General features: G+C 42.2%; 1 protein-coding gene across 1 annotated transcript; it reads right to left on the bottom strand.

The window, feature by feature from the left end:
* Positions 1-177: 177 nt before the first annotated feature.
* On the bottom strand, positions 178-3,411 carry tril (TLR4 interactor with leucine-rich repeats). The gene has a single exon (XM_034704851.1). The coding sequence runs from the start codon at positions 3,176-3,178 to the stop codon at positions 719-721; it is 2,460 nt and encodes an 819-aa protein (XP_034560742.1). The 5' UTR covers positions 3,179-3,411; the 3' UTR covers positions 178-718.
* Positions 3,412-13,686: the final 10,275 nt, after the last annotated feature.

The following is a 13,686-nucleotide window of genomic DNA, read 5'->3' as shown; positions in this document are numbered from 1 at the left end:
GAATGTTTGACTTTTATAAAACGAGGGAGAGGAAACTAATCTCTAGAAATATTATCCCCTGGTGCCACAAATAATCAAGGGCTTTCATAAAAGTTTTTCATAAGCCATTAAGATTATAAGAGGAGTACGTTATCCATAAACACTCAAATGACAAATCAGTCACATTGTTTGGGATTTTACTTTTTCATGTAATGCAAAAATTATATAAAAAAAGTATGAAACATGATAGATGTGATACAAAACAAGTGATGTTTCCTGCCAACCAGCAGCCATCATTACACATTGTACAAAAAATATGAGACAATATGACGTCTGTGAACTTGAAATTAGCACCATAGTTGAAATCAGTGATGAATCGTCATTCATACATTCACACTTGCATTCACAAATAAAAAAATAAAACAAAATCACACATTCAGAGACATTTGCAGGTGCGAGGAAATAAAAGAGGAAAGCCACGAAGTGGAGAGAGGAAGTCAGACTTCCTCTGGCGTCTGAGAAGGCACTGATGAGCTCAGCTGTTCTTTTGTCACTTTAAAGTTCTCTTGTGGTCAAAAAATAACCAAAACAACACAAAGTGGGACTGTCACTTTGGTTTCACAGCCACAACTCAACATGTTTTAATGTGAAACCACGTCTAGAGGGTGGACTGTATCCTAAAGATAAAATATCAATGTGTTCCTGTTTTGCAGTTAAACATTTTTTGGGGTTTATGGCTTCAGTCTGAGAATCTCTGCATGTCACTGTCTCTGCGAACACTGCTGCTGTCAAGGAAACGGTCACAAGGGAACTCTATAAGGTCCCCTTCTTCTAGTGGTGCAAGTCGTGCAGGTCTACTGCTCTGGTAGCTGGTGAAATCAGCCGACACCGAGGCAGACGCCATGGTGGGACGATACGGTCGCCTTGTGGAGTACATATGTCGCACGTGCACAGCTGACTTCCTCTTCTGCAGCCTCCTTTTCAGGCTCCTCCCCAGCCAGACTCCTCCCACCACCAGCAACAGCACGGCGTTCCCGGCCAATGTGGCCACCGTCACCAGCTGGAGGTCAGAGGTCAGAGCACCCTCACGGCTGGGATTGTCAGGTAGAGTAACCAGGCCTGTGCAGTGGTCACGCGGTGCAACCTGGCACACGGACCCACCAACTACGCCTTCCACACACACCATGTAGGTCACGTCTGAGCTCAGTTCTCGGAGGGTTATTGAGCGAGATGTTCCACGAGTGTAAACGTAGCGGGGGAACCGATCTTGAGACCCAAACCGGTCAAAAAGTATCCGATAGTGGACTTCTTCTAAGCCTGGACCATGTCCTGGTGTGTAGCGGTGATGATCCTTGGTGGTCCAGTGGACAGTGACCATGTTGGAGGTCACCTGATCCACTGACACATTGGTAATGAAGTGACGGTTGAACACACAAGGATCTGTGATAACCGGGAGAGACTTCTCATTGTCTGATCTCAGAAGATCAAACTTTTCTCCGGTCTGGATAGTCGTGAAACTTGTGTTTGGATCAGTGGTGTTCACGTTTTGGTTTCCAGGATAACTTTGTGTTGAAGTATTTGGTGGATCAGTTCTGGAATTGATATTTGATCTTCGTCTCCCTTTGGCACGCTTTCCAATCAACTCTTTCTTTGATTTCTTTCTCTCAGGTGAAGCAGAGGGTGCCACCAGCTCTAGACCCCCTTGGTCACCTTGGACTCCCACATCCTCCTGACCCTCTCTCTTCATTTTCTCCACCTTTTCCCTCCTTTTAAGCCCAGCACTATCCCCATTTCTCAGATGTATACCTTCTGTCTCCTCCACCTCTCTTTCCTCACCTCCCTCCTTCTGCTTTATTGCATCTACCATTCCTAGCTCTTTCACCTCTGCCTTAACCAGCACTTCCCCTCCCTGGATCTCCTCAGGCTCAGCTTGGCTCTCACACAAGTGGGTCCAGTTCCCCAGGGGCTGCAGCTGGGAACTGTTCACATAGTCCAGATATTTTCCCCTCAGAGTTGCTGGGTAATGACATTGCACAAAAACAGTCAACAATTTGCCCTGAGAGTGTGCAGCAGTCATCCATCTTTTCAACTCCTGCAAGCGACAGTCACACGTCCAGTTGTTGCCATGGAGATCCAGGTCGTAAAGCACGTTGTTGAGTGCAAAAATGTCCCCTGACAAGCTGGTGAGCATGTTGTTCTTGAGCTTCAGCACCCTCAGATGTTTCAGTCGGGAAAAGGCTAGAGAATCCACGTTGGAAATCCGGTTGCGGCTGAAGTCCAGCTCCTCAATTCGCTCCAGGGAGTCAAGCAGACCGGCGGGGATTTCCTCCAGCTCGTTGCCGTCAATCAGAAGCTGTCTTAGGCTTGACAGCCCCCTCAGAGCCCCGCTGTCCATGCGAGAGATTCTGTTGTTACTGAGGGACAGCTTGGACAGTTTTTTAAGGTTCTGGAAAACGTGGTTTTCCACGTATTGTATTTCATTTTCAGACAGCAGCAAAGTTGTCAGAGCTCTGAGTTGGGAAAAAGTGAGGGCATTGCTCACGGAAGTCTGCTTGTTGTGTGCCAGGTTTAGAAAGCGCAGGTTATTGAGTTTAGAGAACGCGTTTCTGTGAATGTGCTGCAGTTTGTTTGATTCCAGGTGGAGATAACGTAGACTGGGTAAACTTTTAAAGACGGAGTCTTGCAGAATTTCTATTGAGTTGCCGTCAAGACGCAATTTAACAAGATTGTCCAAGTTGACAAAGAGCTCCGGTGTGACTTTCTTGATGTCATTATTATTCCCATAGAGAACAGTCAGTTTCTTCAGAGGTTGTAAAGTCCCAGCAGGTATATTTGATAAAAGATTATGTCCCAAGTACAGCTCCTCCAACTTCGAGAGCTTCTCAAATGCTTTTGGGTGTATCGTTTGTAATTGATTGTACTGTAAATTCACCCTCAGTAGATTACTGTACCGTATGAAGTCGAAGGCAGAGATGTTACTGATGACGTTACCCCCAAGGCTGAAGATCAAGACCTCCTCGGACGTTCGCGCGCCAGGTTTTGGCACAGTGCGCAACCCGCGGTTTGTGCACATGAGGTGCTGTTGGTGCTGACAGTCGCAGCGGTCGGGACAAAAGCCTGGCGCCGGTGAGGAAGAGATAAAGCCATTGACGGACAGAAGTAAAAAGTAAATCCCTGCCAGGAAACTGCCGGTATCCATTCCCACAGCGCGCCTGGCACAGCTAGAGACTGACGCAGCATTCGTTTTGTATCTTTCAGGTGCAGTCACGCCTCTCCTCTCTCACACTGGAGATCCACTCGTCCATCTTACACTTGTTGCTCCTAAATGTTGGGAGACGCATGAAGCACACGGCATCATCACTTCGCAGCATCATCTGTGGCGAAATATTGCTTGTGCAGCGCGCTCTGGTGCTGTCCCAGTAAAGCCTCCATCCGCCCAAGTGGTCATCTGCAGCGAATTACAGAGTTCCGCAAAAAGCAGAGTTCAGAGTGTGCTCACACACACACACACACACACACACACACACACACACACACACACACACACACACACTGAAGTAGTCCCTCCTCCGCAACTCTGCCAAAAACAGATGTGCACAAGTCTTGACGCACGAGATCCAGAGCTCTGCGCGTTCACGTAGGTAATCAAATACACACAAGGGTCTCTACAGTGAGAGAGATGAAGAGAGAGAGAGAGAGAGAGAGAGAGAGAGAGAGAGAGAGAGAGAGAGAGAGGGAGGGAGAGAGAGAGAGAGAGAGAGAGAGAGAGAGAGAGAGAGGGAGAGAGAGAGAGAGAGAGAGAGAGAGAGAGAGCGAGCCTTTGACCGAGTTTCCTGCGCGCCCCCGCAGCCACCAGGGGTCTGAGATCTGGATCAGATCCCTGCTATGGACAAAACAGACAAGAAGATTTCCTTCCCACGAAACCCCAAGAGAACCCCGAAGTCTTGAATTCTCTCACAGCGGGGAGCAGGCAGAGCAAACCAAAGGAAATCACAAAAAACAGTTGAATAAAATGCTTTAATTCATATCTTCATTGGTTTTTCAATGAAAAATGATTATTCACAAAACAGCTGCAACACAGTGAACATCCACGTGGTGCTTTCTGCAAGCCATGGGACATAAAACCTGAACATAGTTTGCACAAAGAGAGCATAAACTACCATCTTCACATCAACAACCCATTGTGCAGTCAATACAGTGGGGACTGTGTCTTCATGCACATGCAGCTCAACTATAATTTACAATTCACTCATTAACGCGCCCTGAGTTGAGGGCCATAAGGAGCACAGATGGTTCACATTTGTAGACGAGGAATTCGGGTCGTGAAGTGTGTGTTAAGACGGACGAGAAGAGGTGCCAAATCTGAGTGAAAGATCTCTAACTTGAAAGTGAGGAAATAAATGCAGGGTGAATGGAGCATGTAAAGATTTTGGGCAGAAATTTGTAACGTGAGGGATGAATGTCTGCAGTGTACATGAAGGTTTATGTTCCAGTCCAGTTGGGACAGCATGTAATACTCTTGCCAAGGCATCTGCACATTTATAGCACACAAGGCAGAGTACTTACCCAATGACTTATTCAGCCCAACGTTTGATCCGTGGTTTCCACCTTTTTTTCTGTAAGGTGTAGGGGAGACCAAGGAGAGCTGTAACACCACGGTTTCGACCATTCAGGGATCATAAAGGAGTCACATGACCATTTCAGTGTTCACATATTTCCTCAATCAAACATACTGGTTTTCAATGAGGTGCATCTAGTTACTACGGAGAAAAAGAGGGAGGAAAAACTGATTCCAAGCTAAGAAAGTCATTTTTTGATCCAAATTATAGTTTGTTAAGTTCATATACTATTGAAAGTTAAGTTCCTCTTTATCTCAGTGTTAGTAGGGTGGGTTGTAACAAAGGAACACCAAGTAATTGACATCAGATCACAAAGTCTGTGATATTCTTACAGAGGTTTGAATTGGTTCAATTTTTAGGAAACAAATGTGGTTACTCTGTATACAAATGTAAGAAGCGATTTCCAAATGTGTCGCTAGTTAGCTATCTAAGGAAAAAGAAGAGGATTCAAACTCTTGCTTTTCGCAAGTAACTTAAGCTGTAGGCAAAGTGTATTACTTTTCGCTTGCTAATTGAAGGTTGAAACATTATTTTAATAATATTTGAAGTGTTAATCTAATAATTTCCTCCTTTTAAGATCATGTATTCCTTCCTTCTTCCTTATAGGCCATTATAGTTTCAGTTGCTATCAGCTAGCTATTATGCTTTAAGCTTGTGTTAGCTAACTGTTTGAACTACAAATGGTTTAACCGTTTTAGGTTATCATCTATCATTTTAGCACATTTCTCCCATTAGTCTACTTTAAGGTAACTTTTTTACATAGACTCTGCCGACTAATTACTCTCTGTTGCAAGGTTTTATGAACACACACACACACACACACACACACACACACACACGCACCTAGATCCAATTCCCATTGAGAAGCAAGAGGTTCAGTAGTTTTTTACAGCCAAGCATGTATGAGTTCTATAGCCCTTTTCAGCACAGTGCAGAAGCAGACACTCCCTGATTGGATTCATTGTAATGCATATCTGTTGGTAGACATCATCATAGTCAGACATTATAGCTCTATGTATGACTGAGAGTCTGTGCATGAGCAGCAAAGAGAAATGCAACCCTTGGGGAAGCCCCCTCACTCTGGGAGGTCATTTCCTGTCTGGCAAAAAAATGCCTCCATAGTATTTTTGAATCTCTCCTCCCTTGTCTGAACCCCTGTCTTCCCAGTCTCACTTTCCTCTCCCTTAGGAACACACACATTGAGAAAACAATCAATATGGCATCAGGAACAATGAGCTGCAGTCTTGTTTTTTTTGTGTTGGCCGTGGCCTGCAAGTGTCAGAGTTGAAAGTAAATTACAAAAGTAGGTCATCAGCAAAGATCACCTTTCAATGTTTTAGAGCTTAAATAGAGTAACATTTTGATGTGAATAAGGTGAAAGATTCATCCTAAGGACAGCTGAAATTGTGAATGAGAAGTAAAGCTGGAGTAAAAGATGAAAACACAGGGGAAAAACGAATAAGACAATCTGGGAAAAGTAAGAGCATGGGGATCAGGGAAGGAGGGGAGTGAGTGCAGTGTTCGCCTGATGTAGACACAGATTGTTGTAAGGGGAAAAAGAGTTCTGGAGTTGACCCAGATTCACAAAGAAGCTGGCACAAAAACAGAATTGAGGACCCTGAGTTGAGCTGTCTGCCCCTGTGCCTGCAGACAATGAGGGCTTCAAACTTGTTTTTCTAGCACATCCTTTCATCACCTTATTCTCCTCCCAGCGGGCCTCATGCTGTCCAATCAAGCGGCCAGATGACATTTCAGTTTCTCTTCAGAGTCACTGAGTTTGTATATGAGAGAGAAACCTAAATCCATCAGAGAAAAAACAAGGGCTGTTTATCAGTCTGCACCTGAGCGTGCCTGTTTCATGGGACTGCCAAATTTTGTGAGAGTGTGTCTGCATGGAATAAAGAATATCCAGGTCAGTGTAGGTGAGTGTGTGTGTGCATGTCAATGAGCCGCTGCTGCTGTGTAAGTAGGTCGTCTAGGAGTGTTGCATTTCTCCTGCACAGTCTTAAGGTGTTGGGACAGTCTGAAATAGGGTGAGAGATAGGGAAGGAGAGTAAGTGTTTGTCTGTGATGGCAGCAAAAGATGGAGGAATACAATCTTGTTTGTGATAGTTGTAGAAGCCAATGCGAGGATCAGTAAACATGGTTTGTACTTCAGATTGTTTGTATCCTTTGGTGTAATGTAGCTAAATGTATGTATTTGAGTACATGAGCAGCTACATGATGTAATCCGCCACATTCATGCTCCTTATATACAGTAAATGTAAATACAATGTATTTCAATGGACACACTGCACTTCATGTCCTGCTCAACAGCCCCTTTCATAGCAGACACAAACAGACTAACAATACACCATATAATTGTTGTTCAAAATTACATACCTCTCACTGTGTATTGCGCTAAATTTACCATTTTATTAAAGCCCCCGTTAGGAACTTTAATTTGTGTCGATTTTGGTGCCCCCTCTGGACAGAGCAGTATACATTATTTATTTGCTATTTGCAGGACATTTCTAGGAAGTGTTTTCTGACAACAATCTATCTTCTCTATTAACAGTCAAATGTACTCAGTGTGATTTTTTGCTATCTAGGTGTTGGAAATTCTGTTTTCTGACACCTACCCCCAGGTTTATGCAATGCAGACATTAAAAATATACATCATAGAAATAGTTCATCTTGCTGCTGATGGTCTTCATTGCTTTTGTAGGTCATAAAGACGCATCAATATTAATTTCAATATGTTTCATTGCTGACCTAAAACTCCTCACAGGAGCTTTAAAGAGTCAGGTCAGTGTCCATGTAATGAACAATACTTTCTGGGATACACCCATAATGTATTACATTTTTGAAGCAAGATCTGTAATGACGGTAATGAGACAATTCGATAATGGTTAGCAATCATCCAAACTCTGAGCTAGCTGCTCACTTTTCAAGGCCCACTATACGGGGTGGAGATGAGCTAACAAGGGAGTGATTTTGGACACAGCCCAGAATCTGAAGCAACTAATGGGATTCAGTCATCATTTATTTCATTTGGTATGCATGTGCTTTCTATGGCATGTGAAAATATCTCCAGAGGAAAAAAGGCTTTCTTATTCAATGGATTTAACATTCAAAAAACCACCAGTTTCCTTCATTATAGCAGCTTGTATTGTGTAGTTTTTAATTGGTGTCTCAATGGTCATGGAGTTATAGGTGTTCAAAATTTATTAGTAAGGGGACACTGAGTCGTGTTTTTTGGTCAACTTAGGTTTTAGCAAGCTTGAACCTGAGCATTAAAATCAACTATTTGGGCTGTATTACTAAAGACTAGAACATTTATTTTTCTAAGTATGATTTTTGCGTGTGTGCCCTTAAAGACTAATGCTTAGAATATCTACATTGACACTTTGGTGTGTTACTTTTCTAAGTTCCAAATGATGTACCAGAATATAATGTCTGTTCATATTCTTACTTCGAGTAGATAAGATTAGTGGAGACAGAAAGGCTTGAGAATGCTTTTCAATTGTGTATGAGCACACATAATTCATACAATCACCGAATAAGTTAGAACCCCAGTTTGGCCACCCCAGTCAAAAAGGACTGACACACCCGTGGATGTGAATTAGAAGTTCCCAAAGTTCTTTTAAAGGAAGAAAGTTTGGAGACCAACAGATCTATTGTTAAGTTGGTGAAAAGCTCTAGATCATTTAAGTAAGTGAACAATGCAAGAAGAATGTTTGGTCAACAACAGCATGATGTTACATTGCAGTTTGAAATATCATAATACAATTCAAACATGTACAACGTAAAATGTTGCTCGGATCAGTGCATTAGTGATGAAATATCCTTGCACTCCAATGGTTTAATGATATTTGAAGATTTTACTGGCAGCTAGCTTTGTGTTAGCTTAGCATAAAGACTGGAGCTGATAAAACAGTCATCAATCCAAAGGCAACAAAATATATCAATCATTTCCCCAAACGCTCTTTCCTTATCTCTGATTATCTCGCACATTCAGGCAAAGCAACCAGTTTCCCAGATTCTAGTTTTACTTTAAGCTTAGCCAAAAAATCTTCTTGTTGTGGGTTTGGATTTATCTTAGCGATATCAACAATCATGTTATATAACTCTCTTGGTGGGACGGAAAGTTTTACCAAAGTACCATCAGTTACTTAAACAGATATGAGTATTCCATTATTGTCTTTCGGTCAATTTATGTTTATTCCAGAGGTTCAACACGCAACCAGGTTATAATACAATTTTTTTTTTTTAAATGCTGCTTTTACACTGCATGCTGGGACTTTAGACTGTAAAACATTGACATAGTCTCTGAGACTTCACCCATTGGTTTCCAACGAGGGGTTTCGAAGCCAAATGATGGCAGTCGCCATATTAAAAATGCAGATTTGTTATTAACCAAGAGAAAGGCAAAGAGGTGGAGCCGAGGGGGCCTTAAGTCTCCTGGCAATTAGCTATAAAGCACCCACCTTTCAGTCAACTGAGCCAAGCCCTTGAGGAGATGCAACATGAGTGTACGAATTTTTTTTACCATATAGACCAAAACCATATATTGGAACAGGCTGTCAACGTGTAAAGTTAGGCACTTCAACATGGGACCAAGTGGGCAACCTCCGGTCTTAAAATATGAAGGCCTTGTGGAAGTGCAACAAACTGTAGTTCATCAAGCATCTGCTTGAGGCTGGCTGAAGAAACACTGGAAACTGCATGCACACCCATTCAAAAAAGACGATCTGTACAGCAGAAATAAACATGTTTACAGCCTGGTTCAAAAAACGGTTTGGGTCTGAGTAGATCATTTCTCTATTGGCACGCACTGTATGGTGGGTGACATTTTTTATAGCTCTGTATTTTCGAAGATATTAAACTTACAAGTTTTGCCCAAATGAGGATGTGGCTGACTTGATTGACAGACAGGCACCCTGTAGCTGTTAGCAAAAAGGCAAAAGGCCTGCTTCTTTACCTCACAATATACAAAGTTTGGTTGTGTTCAGCATTCCAATACGACCCCCCCTGACGATTGGCTTCAAAACAGCGCTCAGGAACATGGGTGACATTGCGGATACTACGTCCATTTTTTATACAGTCTATGCATGGGACACATTAAGGTTTCCAGTCTCAAGTGGACACTCAAGGAACTGCAGTTTTTTTGCGTGTCAGTGTGGGCTACATTTTTCATCACTGGAGGCTGCCGCTTAGCTTGAAAAGATGATGCCCATGAATAGGGCTGTAGCTCTGCCAAAACTTGCACACAAATACTATGATATTACATAAAAAAAATTATATTCTTGGTTTATTCATCCTGTGTACCACTCCTACACACATACAGCAATGCATATAATATATACCATCTGGGACTGACTAATGAGCCTCACACAAAGTCACAAACTTGCAATTGGATGTGCATCCAATTGTATGCACGGCTCTTTTGTTCCCTGTGGGCTTAACATGCATCAGAGACACAATCTGAAGAGGACACATCCTGGTAACATAACACCGCATGAAACAAGCAGATTATCACAGTAATCCATGCAGGATGTGCCACAATGAAGATGAACAGCAGCTTTGATGCTCCAACAGAGTTGTAATCAATGGGAAATGAGTCAAACTAATAACAGATTGTGTCTGTGTGTGGCAATCTTGTAAAGTGTGTGAGGGTCTATAGGTGAAAGCACTTTTTCTTATTTAGTAAACATAGTGTGGTTATTTTAGGGAAGTGTAATAATCAAAGTATGAGTTGCTTTTGAGAATCAAAGAAAGGAGAGCAAAGAAAAGGAACGCAAAAGAGGCGATGAGGAGGTGGGACGTTTGTGTGTCTTCATATGTGTGTTTGAGGAGAGTTTACATGAGCAACAGCTGCTGGGATCATTAAGTGCTTTGGCTAAGGCTGGGAATCACAGATCTAGTCCACGCTCAAATGCATTAACAGTGAGTGTGTGTATATGTTTGTGAGTGGATGGTGAGTGTGTTTATGTACTTAGAGGGAGATGGTGAAAGACACCACCCCCCCTGTGAAACATGTGTCTGCAGCTCCCCTAAAATGTGGCTGTTAGCAGAGATTGAAGACGCTCTGTGTGCTGTTTGTCTCATCGAACATGTGGCCATTTTTAGACACTTAAATTAACATAAATGATAGAAGAAGAGAGGAGGGAACACCTGGGCCCCATGCTTGTGACCCTCCATGTACCCACTGTGCAAGGGTGTATAAGACAGAGAAACTTCCCTACAAATCACTCTAAACAATCCCATGAAAATCTGAACTGCAGAGCATGTCACAAACAGCACTTGGGGGAGCAAACGCCTGATTGCAATAAAACAAGCACATCATGCAATGTGGGAAATGCATTTGCTTCTGCATTCCTTTCTGCTTTGGAGGCGCTCCAACCTCTCCTCTCCTGCATGACCTCCCGGGGTCATGTTTTGTCGTTGGGACCAACATGTTGAACGATTGTAGGGGGGAGAAAGAGGGAAGGAATAGAAGAGAGGAAGGGGGGGACTGTTAGGGTTAGAGTCAACCCTATGAAAGTTCAGAATGGAGGGAAAAGAGCAGGAAAAAGAAGGAAGGGAGGTTCTTGACATCTGGAAAAAATTAGAGTGCATGCTATTGCCCTGTTGAAAGGGTGGAGGGGGAGATAAGGGGGAGGAATAAAGAGGGTAGTGTAAAGGATAGAGTGTGTGTGTATTGCGAGGACAATGCTTTGATCTGGAGTGTTTGATAGAAACTGTCTGCATGCACATAATCAGCCTCAATCACATAATGACACAAAGGGAACATAATGCCTCAAGATCTGAAGATCACTGAGCTGCAGAGAAGATAACACTCATACGCAAGGACTTAAACGCTCTGGAAACTGTTACAGTCCTTACAAGCCTGCTTACAAACATCCATATGCACATATCCAATCATTATCATGTTACCCTCAGTTTATACAAGGCAAAACCAGTCACAAGCAAGAGTAAAGAACGTTGGGCTGTGTGAGTCACAAAACAAAGTCGCCACTCAGTAATTTAGAGAGACATCTGATCCGCAGCTGTCGAGCTTGAGTCCAGCATTGGGTTGTATCTGTGTAACGTCGCCCTCTGCAGCTGAGGAATGTCATAGCATGAGGCGGAAACAGTAAAATGATGGTGTTACAGAGTGCTGATCCCCTCTGAGAAACTTTTGGTGCTGCCTCTTTCACATAGAAGTCAAAATGATGGCGTTGATTTTGGGGTTCAATTTCCTTGAATACAATACTTTTATTTCTTTTTACTAGCATGCACCATTGACTGTATATTAATATGGACACCACACCTCCATGCTCCTGCCATTGTGCCACATAGGCTATAGCTATGGAAAGTTGAAAGACTCTTGTGTTAATATTAGTTACGTTTTCTCTCTGCTTCTTCAGGGAAGAGCGCAGGAGCCAGCATTTGTCAACAGAGCAGTTAATCAATCATCATTTTGATATCCCATGACTAATTAAAACTTGACTCATATAAAAAATTAACACTTGCAAATAAATCAGCATGATAAGTATTGACATCAATGTCAGAAATCTAATTTGAAAAAATGAAGGATTTGCCGTGTATTTCGATTTTCTAGTTTGACCCATGTTCAATCTGTTAATATGAAGGAGAAGGGCTTTATAACCTACACTATAGCGAGTTACCTGTTGTCCTGTCCATTGTATTATTTCCAAATATTTTACAGTAACATGAAATGGATTCATAGAGGCCATAAGGAAACATTTTGGTAAGGTTGCTTTTGCTTTCTTTTGCAAGAGTTCAATTAAAAGGCTAATACCACTGTATGCTATATAGCTTCTGAGCCAACCAGCTGCAGGCTAGCTTAGCATGAAGTTACAGCTAAATTTATGCTAGCTGTATTGTCCTTCAATAAGGAAACAGGGATAGAAACAGGAAACAGCTAGCCTAGTCTCTAGCAAAAAGCAAACAAATCTACATGCAGCAATTTTGAAGCTAATTAATGTGTAATTACTTTTACTTTTTTTTAGACCCAGTGGCCGACTGATGCTTCTGTATGACCAACAAAGCTAAAAAATCATTAGCAATAAGATTTTTTTTCATTGTAATTATTTCTATTGTATGTCAAAGCTGCAGGCGTCAGGAAAGGTAATAATAGCACGTTGCGAAAACATCTTTATTTACATTTTTTAGGCAAAGATTCATGGTATGTGATGTGTCTGACAGTTAAAAAATGTCAGGATCACATTTTTGTCAGATATCACTACTTAAACATACACAGACTGAAATCATATAAGAGGTAAATCATCCAACCTTGTCCACAGGGGATGCAAAAAAGACAAAACCCTAAAGTTCCCCATTTGAGCTTTAAATGGGTTGTTGATCTCTGACTAAAACTAACAAGGGACACACAGAATGAGAGAAACTTGGACCACACGAAAAGGCCTCTTGTGGGCTAATATGACTCAGGTTCAGAGGTCATGTTTGGCTTTAAAACTGGGATCCTGTCAGCATATTGCTCAAGGGAATTAAAACTTCTAAGACAGAGTTCCTCTACCTCACAGCCAAACAGCACAGGGCATGGAGCTGAGTGAATTAAAGACTTGCGCAGTGAAAACGTCACTGGGGACTCTGCCGACTCATGTTCTTTGTTAAACAGAAATCCACATGAGCTTAGTGTCAACCAGCAGGGTTTTCAGTTACCTTGAGAAGTGTGCAGTAACTGCTTTTAGCCTTTAGATGACACTATAATACATAATCTGTCTGCACAGTTTATTTTATGTGTTTGTCGTCTGAGTGTAAGGGACAGTAAGGTGAGGGGGACATAAACAGAGATACTGGAATGCACAGAGGTATGAGTGCAATTTATCAGCTTCACTTACATCATTTAATTCATGCTTTTCTCTTCTTCATTACCTCCTTTGTATTGAACAACGATGCTTGAAGAAATTGTTTGTAAGTCATAACCTGTGTGTCTAGTGGTTCCTTCCTTCATCACTGTATCTGTAACCAGGTGTGGTTTGTGAGGGTGTGTTTTCTCATACAAATCTGCAATGCTTCAGGAAGTACAAGGGAATCCACCTGGTGTCTGACAGTGATACAAACACAGATAACATTCTTT

Source organism: Notolabrus celidotus, chromosome 16, assembly GCF_009762535.1.
Source record: "Notolabrus celidotus isolate fNotCel1 chromosome 16, fNotCel1.pri, whole genome shotgun sequence".
NCBI classification, from domain to species: domain Eukaryota; kingdom Metazoa; phylum Chordata; class Actinopteri; order Labriformes; family Labridae; genus Notolabrus; species Notolabrus celidotus.
The sequence above is the reverse complement of the archived record's forward strand: the minus strand, read 5'-3'. Positions and strand labels throughout refer to the sequence as shown.